Source organism: Mobula birostris, chromosome 5 (genome assembly GCF_030028105.1).
Source record: "Mobula birostris isolate sMobBir1 chromosome 5, sMobBir1.hap1, whole genome shotgun sequence".
NCBI classification, from domain to species: domain Eukaryota; kingdom Metazoa; phylum Chordata; class Chondrichthyes; order Myliobatiformes; family Myliobatidae; genus Mobula; species Mobula birostris.
This window is the reverse complement of record NC_092374.1, coordinates 207,260,694-207,278,712: the sequence shown is the minus strand read 5'-3', so window position 1 is coordinate 207,278,712 and position 18,019 is coordinate 207,260,694. Positions and strand designations below refer to the sequence as shown.

Here is an 18,019-nt window from a genome sequence, read left to right as displayed (position 1 = left end):
GTTGTACAAACTGGTAGTGATGGGTGTGGCCAGGTGAGGGGAGGTGGGGAACAGGAGGATACAAACTGGTAGTGATGGGTGAGGCCAGGTGAGGGGAGGTGGGGATCAGGAGGATACAAACTGGTAGTGATGGGTGTGGCCAGGTGAGGGGAGGTGGGACACAGGAGTTGTACAAACTGGTAGTGATGGGTGTGGCCAGGTGAGGGGAGGTGCGACACAGGAGTTGTACAAACTGGTAGTGATGGGTGTGGCCAGGTGAGGGGAGGTGGGGAACAGGAGGATACAATCTGGTAGTGATGGGTGTGGCCAGGTGAGGGGAGGTGGGGAACAGGAGGATACAAACTGGTAGTGATGGGTGTGGCCAGGTGAGGGGAGGTGGGGAACAGGAGGATACAAACTGGTAGTGATGGGTGAGGCCAGGTGAGGGGAGGTGGGGATCAGGAGGATACAAACTGGTAGTGATGGGTGTGGCCAGGTGAGGGGAGGTGGGACACAGGAGTTGTACAAACTGGTAGTGATGGGTGTGGCCAGGTGAGGGGAGGTGCGACACAGGAGTTGTACAAACTGGTAGTGATGGGTGTGGCCAGGTGAGGGGAGGTTGGGAACAGGAGGATACAAATTGGTAGTGATGGGTGTGGCCAGGTGAGGGGAGATTGGGAACAGGAGGATACAAACTGGTAGTGATGGGTGAGGCCAGGTGAGGGGAGGTGCGACACAGGAGTTGTACAAACTGGTAGTGATGGGTGTGGCCAGGTGATGGGATGTGGGACGCAGGAGTTGTACAAACTGGTAGTGATGGGTGTGGCCAGGTGAGGGGAGGTGGGACACAGGAGTTGTACAAACTGGTAGTGATGGGTGTGGCCAGGTGAGGGGAGGTGGGACACAGGAGTTGTACAAATTGGTAGTGATGGGTGTGGCCAGGTGAGGGGAGGTGGGACACAGGAGGATACAAACTGGTAGTGTTGGGTGTGGCCAGGTGAGGGGAGGTGGGACACAGGAGTTGTACAAACTGGTAGTGATGGGTGTGGCCAGGTGAGGGGTGGTTGGGAACAGGAGGATACAAACTGGTAGTGATGGGTGAGGCCAGGTGAGGGGAGGTGCGACACAGGAGGATACAAACTGGTAGTGATGGGTGAGGCCAGGTGAGGGGAGGTGCGACACAGGAGGATACAAATTGGTAGTGATGGGTGTCGCCAGGTGAGTGTAGGTTGGGAACAGGAGGATACAAACTGGTAGTGATGGGAGTGGCCAAGTGAGGGGAAGTGTGGAACAGGAGGATACAAGCTGGTAGTGATGGGTGTGGCCAGGTAGAGTGGACGAGCATAATGATTTTATTTATTTACTCACTCATTCATTCAGAGATACAGCATAGAACAGACACTTCCAGCCCTCCGAGCAGCACCACCCAGCAACCCGCTGATTTAGCCCTAGTCTACTGTCATCACAGGACAGTTCACAATGGCCAATTAACCCACTAACCGGTATGTCTCAGGACTGTGGGAGGAAACCGGAGCACCCAGAGGAAACCCACGCCCATGTGGTCATAGAAAGATCACACAAACTACTTCGAGAAGCTGCTGGAATTGAACTCTGACATCCACAACACCCTGAGCTGTAACGGCAGCAAGCTCACCGCTATGCTGCTGTGGTGCTGGAAGTAAGAAGTGAGGGTGAGAGGTGGGAGAGACAAAGTGCTGGAGAGGGAGGGATCTGATCGGAAAGGAGAGTAGGTCACAGGACAAGGAGAAGGAGGAGGAGTTGCAAAGGGAGGTGACGAGAAATGAAGAGGTGACGGGGGAACCACAATGGGGATTGGTAAAACTGAGATGGGGGAAGGGTGAGAAATTATGAGATGCTGGAGAAATTGATGTTCACGTCATGCAATGCTGTTACAGCCTGAGGCATCGGAGTTTGGAGTTCAATTCCAGCATCCTCAGTACACACATTTCTTCCCAGGTACGTGTGGGTTTCTCCAAATGCTCCGTTCTCCTCCCACAATCCAAAGACATGCTGGTGAGTCGAGTAATCAAATTGTCCCATGATTAGGCAAGGGTCAAGAATGTGGTTTGCCGGGTGGCTCGGCTCTAGGAGCCTCAGGGGCCCACTCCGTGCTGTATCAATCTGTGCTGACAATAAACTGGACTGGTCTAAGAACACTGAGGCTGTCTACAAGAAGGGACAGAGCTGTCCCTATTTCCTGAGGAGACTGAGGTCCTTTAACATCCGCCGGACGACGCTGAGGATGTTCTACGGGTCTGTGGTGGCCAGTGCGATCATGTTTGCTGTTGAGTGCTGGGGCAGACACCAACAGAATCAACAAACTCATTCATAAGGCCAGTGACGTTGTGGGGATGGAACTGGACTCTCTCACGGTTGTGTCTGAAAAGAGGATGCTGTCTAAGTTGCATGCCATCTTGGTCAATGTCTCCCATCCACTACATAATGTACTGGGTGGGCACAGGAGTACATTCAGCCAGAGACTCATTCCACCGAGATGCAACACAGAGTGTCATAGGAAGTCATTCCTGCCTGTGGCCATCAAACTTTACAACTCCTCCCTTGGAGGGTCAGACACCCTGAGCCAATAGGCTGGTCCTGAACTTATTTCATAATTTACTGGCATAACTTACATATTACTATTTAACTATTTATGGCTCTATTACTATTTACTATTTATGGTGCAACTGTAACGAAAACCAATTTCCCCCGGGATCACTGAAGTATGACTATGACTACGACTATGACTATCCCTAAATAAACGAATTAATAGAACCCATCGAAATATTCATTCTTTGCATCAACAACCACCACAGGCTGAGCATGAGCTGGTGCCAGACTGCAAGTGTTACCACATTTCCAGTGCCAACATAGCATGCCCACAACTTATTAACCCAAAATGTACGTCTTTGGAATGTGGGAGGAAACCAGAGCACTGAGCCACACGGCCACAGGGAGAACGTACAAACATTTTACAGACAACGTCGGGAATTGATTCTGTGTCGCCGGTGCTGTAAAAAGCTATGCTGCCGTGCCCGCCTGTCTTTCTGTCATTCCATCTTTGTAACATTTTGATTCCCTTTCCCTGCAAACAAATTTCTCAGTGTTTGTTGCCATGAGACGTTGCTGGGCCCAGTTCCCTCAGCCCTACCTTGATCTTGAGACGGTCGAGGATATCTTGCACATCAGAACACGCCAAGGTCTCCTTGAAGGACTGCTCCTTGACATAGTTGATTTTGTTATTGAGCTCATGGAGCTGTTCCAGAAACTGCTGCTCCGTCACTGGGGTGTCCAGGATGATGCTGAAATAGAACGGAGGGGTCAGTAAGGATCAGCAGCAGAAAACGGGTGTGGACAGTTACTGGCAGCCATTGGGAGTCACCAGGGTGTCCAGGATGATGCTGCAATAGAAGGGAGGGGTCAGTGAGGATCAGCAGCGGAAAACGGGTGTGGACAGTTACTGGCAGCCATCGGGAGTCACCAGGGTGTCCAGGATGATGCTGAAATAGAACGGAGGGGACAGTGAGGGGCAGAGTAGGAAAGCAGATGCGGGCATGTCACTGGCAGTCATCTGTGTTTCCAGGATGATGTTGAACAGAATGGAGAGGGACAGCGTTCGGATAACAGGCGCGGACACAAAATTTGCAGATACTAGGGCTCTAACTATTCCTCTATGGGATGGGGACAACACTGGCACTAGTTATTGCCCCCTGCATTCAGCATTTAGCCTACAAAGCCATTTCAAAGTTCTAGAAGCTTAAAGTAAACCTATTATCAAAGTACATATATGTCACCATAAACTACCTTGAAAATCATTTTCTTTCAGGCATTCAGAATACAACAGAGATATACAATAAAATCAATAAAAGACTGTCAAACAACCAATTGCAAAAGAAGACAAACTATGCAAATAAAAAAAACAATAATAAATAAATAAGATTCAACGTTGTTTAATGTCATTTCCCGTATACAGGTGTAAAGAGAACAAAATAAATGCTACTCTCGATCAGATGCAACACAAAAAATAAACACAAAAGATAAAGTACACAATAATAATAATAGAAACAAAAATTATCCAGTAAGTACATAAGATAGCTTACATACATAAATTGATTGTTCGTCCATTAAGTGACACAACGCTGTACATAGGTGACTGATGAGAAATGTGAAAAACATGGTAAAAATATGGAAGAATAAAGTGAGCACCATTATTTGGAGCAGAATAGTCGCTGTGTCCCTGTGCGCCGCCATGTTGGATGCAAATTTTAAAATTTAAATATAAATAAGTAATTAACACTGAGGACGGGTGTTGTATTGTCCTTGAAAGTGAGACTGCAGGTCGAAGTACAGATATTTGGTGAGTGAAGTTATCCATGCCTGTTCAGGAGCCCGATGGATTTCGGGTAATAACTGTTCCTGAACCTGCTGGGTTAGTCCGTAAGTAGTGGAATAGTTCAGAGTTGTGGTGAGTAAAGTTAATCCACACCGGTTCAGGAGCCCGATGGTCGAAAGGTTTCATTCTTGTCAGGGGTTGGTGTCATGAACTTCTGTACATGCACAATGGAGAGAATACTAACTGACTGCATCACGGCCTGGATTGGAAACACCAATGCCCAGGAATGGGAGAGACTACAGAAAGTGGTGGGTACAGCCCGGTCCATCACAGGCAAAGCCGTCCCCACCATTGAGTGCCACTGCAAGGAGAGCTGCCACAGGAAAGCAGCATCCATCGTCAAGGACTCCAACTATCCAGGCCTTGCTCTCTTCTTGCCACACCATCGGGTAGAAGGTACAGGAGCCTGAGATCCCACACCACCAGGTTCAGGAACAGCCAATACCCTAAATCCATCGGGCTCCTGAATCAGTGTGGGATAACTTCACTCCCCACAACTCTGAATTGATTCTACAACTTACAGACTCACTTTCAGGGACTCTTTTCAACTTGTTCTCAGTTTTTTTTGGCTATAATTTGTCTTCTGCATACTGGTCCTTTGTCAGTCTTTGCTTATGGAGTCTTTCATAAATTCTGTATTTTATTTTTTATTCTGCAAATGCCTGCAAGAAAATTAAACTCAAGATAACATATAGTAACATATACATAATTTGATAATAAATTTTATTTTGATTTGGACTCTGAACAAAGCATGTGATCAAATATGGTCGTTCTCCCCCCCCCGCCCCATCTGGATGTAAATCCAGTGGCTTCAGGGTCGGGGTTACTGGAGACATAAGAAACTGCAGACAGGTCTCAACCCACAATATTGATCAGACTATTTGCCTCCAGCATTTCAGAGCATCACGTGCTGCTGCACAGAAACAGGCCCTTTCACCTTTCTAGTCTTTAATGGCCTGTTTTCTTGCCCAATTCCGTCAACCTTCACCTGGACTGTTGCCCTCCGTAACCCTCCCGTCCACGTACCAAATTCCTCTTAAACGTTGAAATCAACCCCACATCCACCTCTTGCACTGGCAGCTCATCCCACACTCTCACCACCCTCTGAGTGAAGAAACTTTCCCTCATCTTCTCCTTAAGCATTTACCTTTCATCGTTAACTCATGATCTGCAGTTCCAGTCCCACCCAACCTCTGAGGAGAAAGCCTGCTTGTATTTACCCTACCTATACCCTTCATAATATTGTATACCTCTATCAAATCTCCTCTCATTCTTCCACATTCCATGGAATAAAATCCTAACCTATTCAACCCTTCCCTATAACTCAGTCCTCAAAACCTTGAAATATCTTTGTACATTTCCTCTACACTCTTTCAACCTTGTTGATATCTTTCCTGTATGTAGGTGACCACAACTGCACACAATACTCCAAATTTGGCCTTGTACAACTTCAGCAGAACATCCCAAACACCTGTACTCAAAACTTTGATTTATGATACACAAAGTGACAAAAGCTCTCTTTACGACCCTATCTACCTCTGATGCCACTTTCAAGGAATTATGGATCTCTACACCCAGATAGATTGGTTCTACCGCACTCCTCAGTGTCCTATTGTTCATTTTGTAAGTCATACCCTGGTTTGTCCTCCCAGAGTGCCAACACTTCACATTTGTCTGTATTAAATTCCATCTGCCACTTTTTAGCGCACTTTTCCAGCGAGACCAGATCCTACTGCAAGGCACGATAGCCTTCCTCACTGTCCAGTACACACCCAATCTTGGAGCAATCTGCAAAATTGCTGAACCAGTTACCACATCTATATGATCTGCCCTCAATCTCCTATACAGCAGGGAATAAAATCCAAGCTTCCCTGTAAATCAGGTCCTCTAGTCCCAGCAACATCTTTGAAAATTTTCTCTCTATTCCTTAATTTTATTTATACCTTCCCTGTAGGTAGGTGACCAGAACTGTACAAAAATACTCCAAGTTTATCTTATACAACTTCAACAGCCCCTGCACTTGATGCCCAGATTTTGGCATAGTGTTCTCTGCTCATGGTTTTGGAAGCAGCTTCCTATCCCACATCCACGGTACCAGATTCAGTTCTGTAGCCAACACAGTGAAGGTCAGAATCAGCGGAGTAGATTAAACTGTCACCTTGAACACCCCACAGTGGGCGAGGCTGCGGGGGGTGTATGGGGATGGAAAGCTGAAACAATAGGACTGAGGACGGTGAGAACTGGACGACTGCATGGATCATTGAAGCACATTTAACCACCAGGCTGACATTCCTCCCCTTGAGCTCACCACTGTGAGTGAGGCTGCGAGTGGTGGGGGGGCGGGGATGAGGTTGGGGCAGGCCAACCGCGACTGACAGCTGAAGCACCTTGGGTGAGGCCGGATGGGGTCGGGGGGGTCTGGGAGAGGTTGAAGCAGGGGCCACGGATGGGACACGGGAAGCGTCCCTGACTCACGCGATCATGGCGTTCGGCACCACAAGTTCGTCGACTAGCTGGCTGAGCTCGCTGCGGACAGACTGGCGGTTCTTCAGCTTGATGTTCATGGCGATGGACTGCTCCTGCAGTGTCTGGATCTCACAGCTGATGCTGCTGAGGTCACTCTGGAAGGTGCTGAGCATCTGCTCCATTCTCTGTGCAGCGGGATAACGGGGTGGCGTTAAGGGACAGAGCGAAAGACGCTTTCCCATATTGCACAGTGCCCAACACATCACCGGCCATCAAGGACATAGGGTACGTACATAAAGGTGCCGGAAAGGGGCCAGTACGGTAGTGAAGGATCCCTCCCGCCCTGCTCACGGACTCTTTGTCCCGCTCCCATCGGCGAAGAGGCTACACAGCATTCATACCAGGACCACCAGACTCAAAAACAGTTACTTACCCCAAGCAGTAAGGCTGAGCAACACCTCCATCCACTAACCCAGCCCTCCACACCCCCAAACCACCACGACTTGATCATTTCCTGTCAGTCACCTTACATACAGACACTCCTGTGCCTAGCGTTACTTTACAGACATACAATCAATCTCATCTCCCCACTTCTACATCCCTAAGACCCTGCACACGGTCTTTGATTCTTTCTGTCAGTTACCCCGACTAGAGACAATTAACACTGGCCAATTAACGTTGGCGGCACAGTAGCGTAGTGGCTAGCGCAACAGTTTACAGCATCAGCATAAGACCACAAGTCATAGGAGCAGAATCAAGCCATTCAGCCCATCGAGATTCCACCATGACTGATCCCAGATCCCACTCAACCCCCTGCTTTCTCACCATATCCTTTGATGCCCTGATAGATCAGGACATGATCAACTTCTGCCTTAAATATACCCACAGACTTGGCCTCCAGCTCAGTCTGTGGCAGAGCATGCCACAGACGTACAACTCTCTGGCTAAAAAAATTCCTCCTTAACTCTGTTCTAAAGGTCGCCCCTCAATTTTGAGGCTGTGCCTTCCAGTTCTGGATACCCCCACGATAGGAAACATCATCCCCATACCCACCCTATCTAGTGCTTTCAACATTCGGTAGGTTTCAAAGAGATCCCCCCCCCACCCCCCCACAGTCTTCTAAATTTCTGTGACCACAGACCCAAAGCTGCCAAACAACCGTCACACGTTAACCCCTTCATTCCTGGAATCACCCTTGTGAATCTCCACTGGACTCTCTCTAATAACAACACGTCCTCAGCATTATCTCCTTGCTTTTATATTCTATTCCCCTTCAAATAAATGCTAGCATTTTATTTGCCTTCTTTACCCCAGAGTCAACCTGTAAATTAACCCTCTGGGAGTCCTGCACGAGGACTCCCAAGTCCCTCTGCACCTCTGATGTTTGAACCTTCTCCCCTTTTAGATAACAGTCTGCACTATTGTTCCTTTTACCAAAATGCATTATCATACATTTCCCAACATTGTATTCCATCTGTCACTTTTTTGCCCATTCTTCCAATTTGTCTAAGTTCTGCGTCAATCGCATCACTTTCTCAGCACTACCTACCCTCTTACTTATCTTCGTATCATCCACAAACTTTGCCACAAAGCCATCAATTCCATTATCCAAGTCATTGACAAACAATGTGAAAAGTAACCGTGCCAATCCTGGCCCCTGAGGAACACCACTAGTCACTGGCAGCCAACCAGGAAAGGCCCCTTTTATTCTCACTCACTGCCTCCTGCCTGTCAGCCATTCCGTTATCCATGCTGGTGTCTATCCCGTAACGCCACAGGATTTTATCTTGTTAAGCAGCCTCATGTGTGGCACCTTCTCAAACGCCTTCTAAAAATCTAAGTAAATGACATCCACTGTCTCTCCTTTGTGCACCCTGCTTGTTACTTCCTTGAAGAACTCTAGCAGATTTGTCAGGCAAGATTTCCCTTCACAGAAGCCATGCTGACTTTAACTTATTTTATCATTAGTCTCCAAGCACCTCAAATCCACATCCTTAATAATAGACTCCAACACTTCCCCAACCACTGAGGTTAGGCTAACCAGCCTGTAATTTCCTTTCTTTTGCTTTCTTCCCTTCTTAAAGAGTGGAGTGACATTTGCAATTTTCCAGTCCTCTGGGACCATGCCAGAATCAAGTGATTCTTGAAAGATCACGACCAATGCATACATTGTCTCTTCAGCAACCTCCCTTAGGACTCTGGAATATAGTCCATCGGTCCAGGTGACTTACCCACCTTAAGACTTTTGAGTTTGTCAGCACTTTTTCCTCTGTAATATCAATGGCAGACACTCCTACTCCCAGACACTCACAGGCCTCTGGTGCACTGCTAGTGTCTTTCACAATGAGGACTGATGCAAAGTACCTATTAAGTTCATCTGCCATTTCTTTGTCCCCCATTACTACCAGCATCATTTTCCAGTAGTCCCGTATCAACTCTCACTTCCCCTTTATATAACTCAAAAAACTTTTAGTATCCTGCTTTATATTACTGGCTAGTCTGCCCTCATATTTCACCTTTTCCCTTCTTAGGGCTTTTTTAGTTGCATTTTGTTGGATTTTAAAAGCTTCCCAATCATTCAAATTCCCACTCACTTTTGCTACCTTATATGCCCTTTCCTTAGCTTTTATGCAGTCCTCAACCTCCCTTGTCAGCCACAGTTGCCTATCTCTGCCATTTGAGAAACTCTTCCTCTGTGGGATATACCTATCCTGCGCCTTGTGAACTATTCCCAGAAAGTTCAGCCATCTCTGTTCTGCTGTCATCCCCACCAGTATCCTCCTCCAATCCACCTGGGCAAGCTCTTCTCTCATGTCTCTATAATTCCCTTTACTCCATTGTGATACAGATACATGTGAGTTATACTTCTCCCTCTCAAACTGCAGTATGAATTCAATCGTATGATGATCACTGCCTCCTAAGGGTGTCTTTATGCTAAGCTCCCTAATAAGATCGGGTTATTACACAACATCCAATCTAGGATAGCCTTTCCCCGAGTAGGCTCAAGCACAAGCTGCTCTAAAAAGCCATCTCGTAGCCACTCAACAAATTCCCTCTCTTGTGATCAGACACCAACCTGATTTACCCAATACCCTTGCATATTGAAGTCCCCCATTACAATTGTAACATTACCCTTATTACATGCCTTTTCCAGCTCCCTTTGCGATCTCAACCCCACATCTTGGCTACTATTTGGAGGCATATATATGATTCCCATAATGTTCTTTTTACCCTTGGAGTTTCTTAACTGCACCCACAAAGATTCAACATTCTCTGACCCGATATCAACTCTTTCTAAAGATGTAATTCCATCTCTTACCAACGCAGCCACACCTTCATGGCTGTCCTGTTGATACAAAGTAAATCCTTTGATGTTGAACTCCCAACTGTGGCCTTCTTTCAGCCAGTACTCAGTGATGCCCGCAATGTCACACCGACCAATCTTTAATTGTGTCACGAGTCTGTCAGAATGCTACGTGCACTTACATAGAGCATCTTCACTCCTGCATTCTTCACCCGTTTGAATTTTGCCTCTGTGGTACAATTTAACCCTTTGCTCTGCCTGCATTTGCACCCGAACACTGGTTTGACCTTTCTTACATTCATGTTACATATTACATCATCTGCTTGTAAACCTGCTGGCTCATCCTCAGCTCATTTGCCCATTTAGGAATCGGATGGCAGAGGGGAAGAAGCTGTTCCTGAATCGCTGAGTGTGTGCCTTCAGGCTTCTGTACCTCCTACCTGATGGTAACAGTGAGAAAAGGGCATGCCCTGCGTGATGAGGGCCCTTAATAATGGGTATCACCTTTCTGAGGCACCACTCCTTGAAGATGTCTTAGATACTATGGCGGCTAGTACCCAAGATGGAGCTGATTAACCTTACAACTTTCTGTAGCTTCTCTTGATCCTGTCCAGAGGGCCAGCCCCCCACGAGACAGTGATGCAGCCTGTCTGAATGCTCTCCAAGGTACACATGTAGAAGTTTTCGAGCCTCCTCAAACTCCTAATGAATTACAACTTACTTGTGGCAATATTTTGTTTTATGTGCTGTGCATGATATATGTTTTGTGGGTACACAATGGTCCGGAAGAACGTTATTTTGTGTGATCTACATATGTAGTCAGATGAACTTGAATTCCCTGCCCTGTCACGGGACAAGTAAAGCTAATCTCTCCAGAACACCAGATCCTTGACTTTTTCAGTGGGAGTCTGCAGTCAGTGCGATCAGAAATAACACCTCCTCACCAGGCACCTCAGGGGTGTGTGCTTAGCCCACTGCTTTACTCTCTCTTCACCATGACTGCGTGGCTAGGCACAGCTCAGGTACCATCCATACATTCTTCGACGGCACAACTGTGTTCGGCAGAATCTGATGATGCCGAGGAGGTGTACAGGAGTGAGATAGGTCAGCTGGTTGAGTGGTGTCACAACAACCTTGCGCAGGAAGACCAAGGCACTGACTGTAGACTTCAGGAAGGGGAAGTCGTGGAGACATACACGTCCTCATAGAGGGATCAACAATAGGAAGGGTGAGCAGATTCAAGTTCCGTTACTACCATCACAGAGGAGGTACAGGAGCCTGAAGACACCCACAACGTTTAGTTACAGTTTATTCCCATCTGCCAGTACTTTCCTCACCTTTTACTCAATTTATTTCTACATATATTTATTGTAATTTATGGCATTTTTTTATGACTGACACTGTCATGCTGCCACAAACCAACAAATTACACCCATGGGTTAGTGATAATAAACCCAAGGGCTGACTGTGTGTGAAAGGGAGGGAGGAAAAGAGCTCGGAGGACTGACTGTGTGTGAAAGGGAGGGAGGAGAAGAGCTCGGAGGACTGACTGTGTGTGAGAGGGTGGGAGGGAGGAAAAGAGCTCGGAGGACTGACTGTGTGTGAGTGGGTGGGAGGGAGGAAAAGAGCTCGGAGGACTGACTGTGTGTGAGAGGGAGGGAGGAAAAGAGCTCGGAGGACTGACTGTGTGTGACAGGGAGGGAGGAAAAGAGCTCGGAGGACTGACTGTGTGTGAGAGGGAGGGAGGAAAAGAGCTCGGAGGACTGACTGTGTGTGAGAGGGAGGGAGGAAAAGAGCTCGGAGGACTGACTGTGTGTGAGAGGGAGGGAGGAAAAGAGCTCGGAGGACTATCTGTGTGTGAGTGGGTGGGAGGGAGGAAAAGAGCTCGAAGGACTGACTGTGTGTGAGAGGGAGGGAGGAAAAGAGCTCGGAGGACTGACTGTGTGTGAGAGGGAGGGAGGAAAAGAGCTCGGAGGACTGACTGTGTGTGAGTGGGTGGGAGGAGAAGAGCTCGAAGGACTGACTGTGTGTGAGTGGGTGGGAGGGAGAAAAAGAGCTCGGAGGACTGACTGTGTGTGAGAGCGAGGGAGGAAAAGAGCTCGGAGGACTGACTGTATGTGAGAGGGAGGGAGGTAAAGAGCTCGGAGGACTGACTGTGTGTGAGAGGGAGGGAGGAAAAGAGCTCGGAGGACTGTCTGTGTGTGAGAGGGAGGGAGGGAGGAAAAGAGCTCGGAGGACTGACTGTGTGTGACAGGGAGGGAGGAAAAGAGCTCGGAGGACTGACTGTGTGTGAGAGGGAGGGAGGAAAAGAGCTCGGAGGACTGACTGTGTGTGAGAGGGAGGGAGGAAAAGAGCTCGGAGGACTGACTGTGTGTGAGAGGGAGGGAGGAAAAGAGCTCGGAGGACTATCTGTGTGTGAGTGGGTGGGAGGGAGGAAAAGAGCTCGGAGGACTGACTGTGTGTGAGAGGGAGGGAGGAAAAGAGCTCGGAGGACTGACTGTGTGTGAGAGGGAGGGAGGAAAAGAGCTCGGAGGACTGACTGTGTGTGAGAGGGAGGGAGGAAAAGAGCTCGGAGGACTGACTGTGTGTGAGTGGGTGGGAGGGAGGAAAAGAGCTCGGAGGACTGACTGTGTGTGAGAGCGAGGGAGGAAAAGAGCTCGGAGGACTGACTGTATGTGAGAGGGAGGGAGGTAAAGAGCTCGGAGGACTGACTGTGTGTGAGAGGGAGGGAGGAAAAGAGCTCGGAGGACTGTCTGTGTGTGAGAGGGAGGGAGGGAGGAGAAGAGCTCGGAGGACTGTCTGTGTGTGAGAGGGAGGGAGGAAAAGAGCTCGGAGGACTGACTGCATGTGAGAGGGAGGGAGGAAAAGAGCTCAGAGGACTGTCTGTGTGTGAGAGGGAGGGAGGGAGGAGAAGAGCTTGGAGGATTGACTGTGTGTGAGTGGGTGTGAGGGAGGAAAAGAGCTCAGAGGACCATCTGTGAGTGGGAGGGAGGAAAAGAGTTTGTTTTGCTGTTGCGTTCCATGACTTTGTTGTGCTGTTGTTGCTTGTTTTGTTCCACTGCACATTTCTTTTAGGCATCCGTTAGTTTCGTGAGACCATGGATTTGCGCCTTGGAAGGTTTCCAGGGTGCAGGCCTGAGCAAGGTTGTATGGAAGACAGGCAGTTGCTCATGCTGCAAGTCTCCCCTCTCCACACCACTGATGTTGTCCAAGGGAAGGGCACTAGGGCCGATACAGCTTGGCACCGGTGTCGTCGCAGAGCAATGTGTGGTTAAGTGCCTTGCTCAAGGACACAACACGTTCCCTCGGCTGAGGCACGTACTAGTGACCTTCAGATCACTAGACCAACACCTTAACTACTTGGCCACGCGCCAACACATACTGAACATCATGGGCATGGTTATGTTATAGAATCATAGAAACAGAGAACACTACAGCACAGATCTGTGTCAAACAATTAATTTGTCTAGTCCTGTCGACCCAGAACATATACCTCCATACCCCTCCCATTCATGTATCTATCCAAGTTTCTTTTCAATGTTAAAATCACACCAGCATCTTCCACTGGCAGCTGTTCCACACTCTCACCACCCTGAGTGAAGAGGCTCCTCTGAAACATTTCACCTTTCAGCCTTCACCTATGACCTCTAGTTGTAGCCTCTCCCAACCTCCGTGGAAAAAGCTTGCTTGCATTTACCATATCTATACTGGGCATAATTTTCTATACCACTATCAAATCTCCCCTCAATCTTCTCTGCTCCAGGGAATGAAGTCCTAACCAATTCAACCTTTCCCTGTAACTCAGGTGGTCAAGACTTGGCAACATCCTCATAAATTTTCTCAGTACTCTTTTAATCATATTTACATCTTTCCTGCAGGTAGTTAACCAAAACTGGACACAGTAGTCCAAATTTAGCATCACCAATGTCTTACACAACTTCAACATAACATCCCAACGCCTGGACTCAACACATCGATTTATGAAGGCCAATACAACCCTATCTGCTGAATGAGGGATCTGTATTCCTACCACTCACCACAGGAAGTCCCAGACCCCTCAATGCCCTACCACTCACCACAGCAAATCCTACTCAGGCTTGTCCTCCCAAAGTGCAACACCTCACACTTGTCTACACTGAATTCCATCTCCATTCTTCTGCCCACTTCACCAGCTGATCCAACTCTCACTGCAAGCTTTGATAATCTTCCCTGCTGCCCCATACACCCCCTCTATCTTGGCATCATTGCCCTTCCTTTCCAGTCCTGATAAAGGGCTTTGGCTCAAAATATCGATGGTTTATTCCCCTCCATAGATGCTGTGTGACCTGCTGTTCTTCTACCATTTTGTGTGTATATGTCAGTTACTGTAAACCTAAATGTGATTCCACCTACCTCTAGGATAGTGTCACAGGCTGTGATCTGGTTGTGCAGGCTGGCAATGTTCTCACTCTCCTTGATGTCTGGTGGTTGACGGTAAGGAACGCAGAGAGTGTGGGAGAGATCCTCCCCAGCCCACATTGCAGGGTGGGGAAGCATTCTAAACCTTGTTCCACGATCACTGAAACTATGGCCCCGAGATCCCCCTCACAAAACCAACCAACAGGTTGCAGGGGGAAGAACATCAGGGCGCCGTCTGTGGGACTGGGGGAACAGGATCTGAGACTATGGGCCAGAGTGGACCCGACCCGCCCCCCCACTTCCCGACAAGCTGTAGGGGGATAAACAGCAGGATGCTGTCTTGGATCCTGTTCCCACAGACATTAGGCCAGAGTGAACCCTACAGCCCCCTCCCAACAAGCTGCAAGGGGAAGATGAGCAGAGCCCTGTCTATGGGACAGCAGAGCAGGATCCCAGACTATGGGCCTGAGTGAACCCCACACCCAACTGGCTGCAGGGGAAGAACCGGAGGGCCCTGTCTGTGGGACTGTGGAACAGGATCTGACAGTATGGGTCAGAGTGAACCCAACTGGCTGCAGGGGGAGATGAGCAGGAACCTGAATGAGGGACAGCGGAACTGGATCCAAGACTATGGGTCAGAGTGAACCCCCCCCCCCCACCAACAAGCTGCGGGGGGAGAACAGGGCCCTGTCTGTGGGAGCAGGATCCAAGACTATGGGTCAGACTGAACCAACCCCCCCCCCCCCCAAACACGCTGCAGGGGTAAACAACAGGGCCCTGTCTGCCGGACTGCGGGAACAGGATTCGAGACTATGGGCCAGAGTGAACCCTGACAGGTTGTAGGGGGGAGAACAACCGTCTAGATTAGACTGTTTAATTGTATTTTCTTTGCAGCCTAACACTGAACTTTAAGTACTGTAGTTGTTATATACAGGTAACAGTCTAGCAAGCTTTCTAGTGGTCACAGTACATATGTGCAATTGATCATTATACCCCTAGTGGTTACATTTGTATAATTGTGGAATGTTCTGGAACCTTCTCTTCCAGTTTACTGTCTTGTACACAGCTTGTTTGTCCACCTTGTTGTGTACGGTTTTTCATTGACTCTGTTCAGTTTCGTTTCATTTACCGTGAACGGCCAGAAAACAATGAACCTCAAGGGTGTGTATGGAGACATCTATGTACTTTACCATGAAATTTGTCTCTTTGAAAGGATACAGTCTTTAATGGAGGCATGCTCGATGTATTGTAACTCAGTCTCCACCTGCTTGGAGTAGTGCCTCAGGTCTACACCCTGAAAAGAAAGATTAATTCCGGTTAATCACACACTCTCAGTCACTGTGCTAAAAGCTAGTTACCACAGAACCTGCTGGAAGTTAAAGGTTTTCAAACAGTGAGCTGGAAGAACTCAGCCGGTCATACAGCATCTGCGGAGGAAATGGAGAGGCAATGTTTTAATTGTTACCAATACCCTTGTGCAGATACAGCCTAGTCCATCACAGTCAAACCCTCCTCACCACTGAGGAGATCTACATGGAGCTGTTGCAGAAAAGCAGCATCCACGAAAGACCCCCTGCATTCAGGCCACTCTCTCGTCTCACTGCTGCCATCAGGAAGGTGGTACAAAGCAACACTCACACCACACTGGAGGAACTCAGCAGGTCGGGCAGCATTTGAAAGTGAATTTGAAGGCTAGGTGGAAGTTTTTCAAATTCACTTGGTCTATCTCGGACACTTCCCTCCCCTTTCTCGATGTCTCGGTCTCCATTTCTGGAGACAGACTGTCCACTAACATCTTCTACAAGCCCACTGACTCTCATAACTACCTTGACTATACCTCTTCCCACCCCGCCACATGCAAAAATGCCATTCCCTATTCCCAGTTCCTCCATCTCTGCCGCATCTGCTCCCAGGATGAGGCTTTCCGTTCCAGGACATCTCAAATGTCCTCTTTCTTTAAGGATTGTGGTTTCCCTTCTGCTGTCATCAATGATGCCCTCACCTGCATCTCCTCCATTTCCCGCACTTCAGCCCTCACCCCATCCTTCCGCAACCACAACAGGGACAGAGTTCCCCTTGTCTTCACCTACCACCCCACCAGCCCCCGGATCCAGCACATTATCCTCTGCAACTTCCGCCACCTTCAACAGGACCCCACCACAAAGCACATCTTTCCCTCTCCACCCCTCTCCACTTTCCGCAGGGATCGGAGCCTCCGTGACTCCCTTATCCACACGTCCATCCCCAGTGATCTCCCAACCTGCACTTATCCCGATAAGCGTACACCTGTCCCTACACCTCCTCTCTCACCACCATTCAGGGCCCCAAACAGTCCTTCCAGGTGAGGCAACACCACTTGTGAGTCTGTTGGGGTCATCTATTGCATCCGGCCTCCTCTACATTGGTGAAACCCGACGCAGATTGGGGGACCACTTCATCGAGCACCTCCGCTCCGTCCGCCAAAACAGACAGGATCTCCCGGTAGCCACCCACTTCAACTCTGCTTCCCATTCCCATTCAGATATGTCCATACATGGCCTCCTCTACTGCCATGATGAGGCTAAACTCAGGTTGGAGGAGCAACACCTCATATACCGTCTAGGTAGTCTCCAGCCCCTTGGTATGAACATAGAATTCTCCAACTTCCGGTAATTCCCTCCCCCTCCCTTCCCCTATCCCTATGTCACTCTGCCCCCCTCCCCCAGCTGCCTATCACCTCCCTCATGGTTCCGCCTCCTTCTACTACCCATTGTGCTTTCCCGTATTCTTTCTTCACCTTTCCTGCCTATCACCTCCCTGCTTCCCCTTCCCCACCCCTTTATCTTTCCCCTTACTGGTTTTTCACCTGGAACCTACCAGCCTTCTCCTTCCCACCCTCCCCCCACCTTCTTTATAGTGCCTCTGCCCCTTCCCTCTTCAGTCCTGACGAAGGGTTCCGGCCCGAAACGTCGACTTGATCGTTTCCATGGATGCTGCCCGACCTGCTGAGTTCCTCCAGCGTGTTGTGAGTGTTGCTTTGATCCCAGCATCTGCAGATTATTCTGTGTTTAGAAAGGTGGTACAGGAGCCTCCGGACCCACACTCCCAGTTTCAGGAACAGTTATTACCCCTCAACTATCAGGCTCCTGAACCAGAGAAGATAACTCCACTCATCCCAACACTTACCTGTCTCCACAATCTACAGACTCACTTTCAAGGATTCTTCATCTTGTTTTCATCTTGTGTGGAAGGGAGGGGAGCTGGGGGGTGGGGGGACTTTGGGGTTCTTACATTTAACCGTCATTCATTCTTTGGGGCACTTCTCTGTTTCTGTGGATGGTTGCGGAGAGAAAGCATCTCAGGATATATATTGTATAATTTCTCTGACATGAAATTGGACCTTTGAACCTTTGATTTTGTTTGTGTTTTTTTCTTTGTACGTACTGGAATGCCTGTAAGAAAAGGAATCTCAGCGGGTATCT

General features: G+C 48.6%; 1 protein-coding gene across 2 annotated transcripts in view; it reads right to left on the bottom strand.

The window, feature by feature from the left end:
* Positions 1-18,019, bottom strand: part of vps52 (VPS52 subunit of GARP complex) — an 80,614-nt gene that overhangs the window by 48,699 nt on the left and 13,896 nt on the right. For both annotated transcript variants that reach the window (XM_072259420.1, XM_072259419.1), the window contains exons 4-7: positions 15,777-15,852; positions 14,553-14,620; positions 6,866-7,041; positions 3,149-3,299 (exon numbers count right to left, since the gene is read on the bottom strand). In XM_072259420.1, the coding sequence (XP_072115521.1) occupies positions 3,149-3,299; positions 6,866-7,041; positions 14,553-14,620; positions 15,777-15,852 (471 nt within the window). The remainder of the gene's footprint in view (positions 1-3,148; positions 3,300-6,865; positions 7,042-14,552; positions 14,621-15,776; positions 15,853-18,019) is intronic.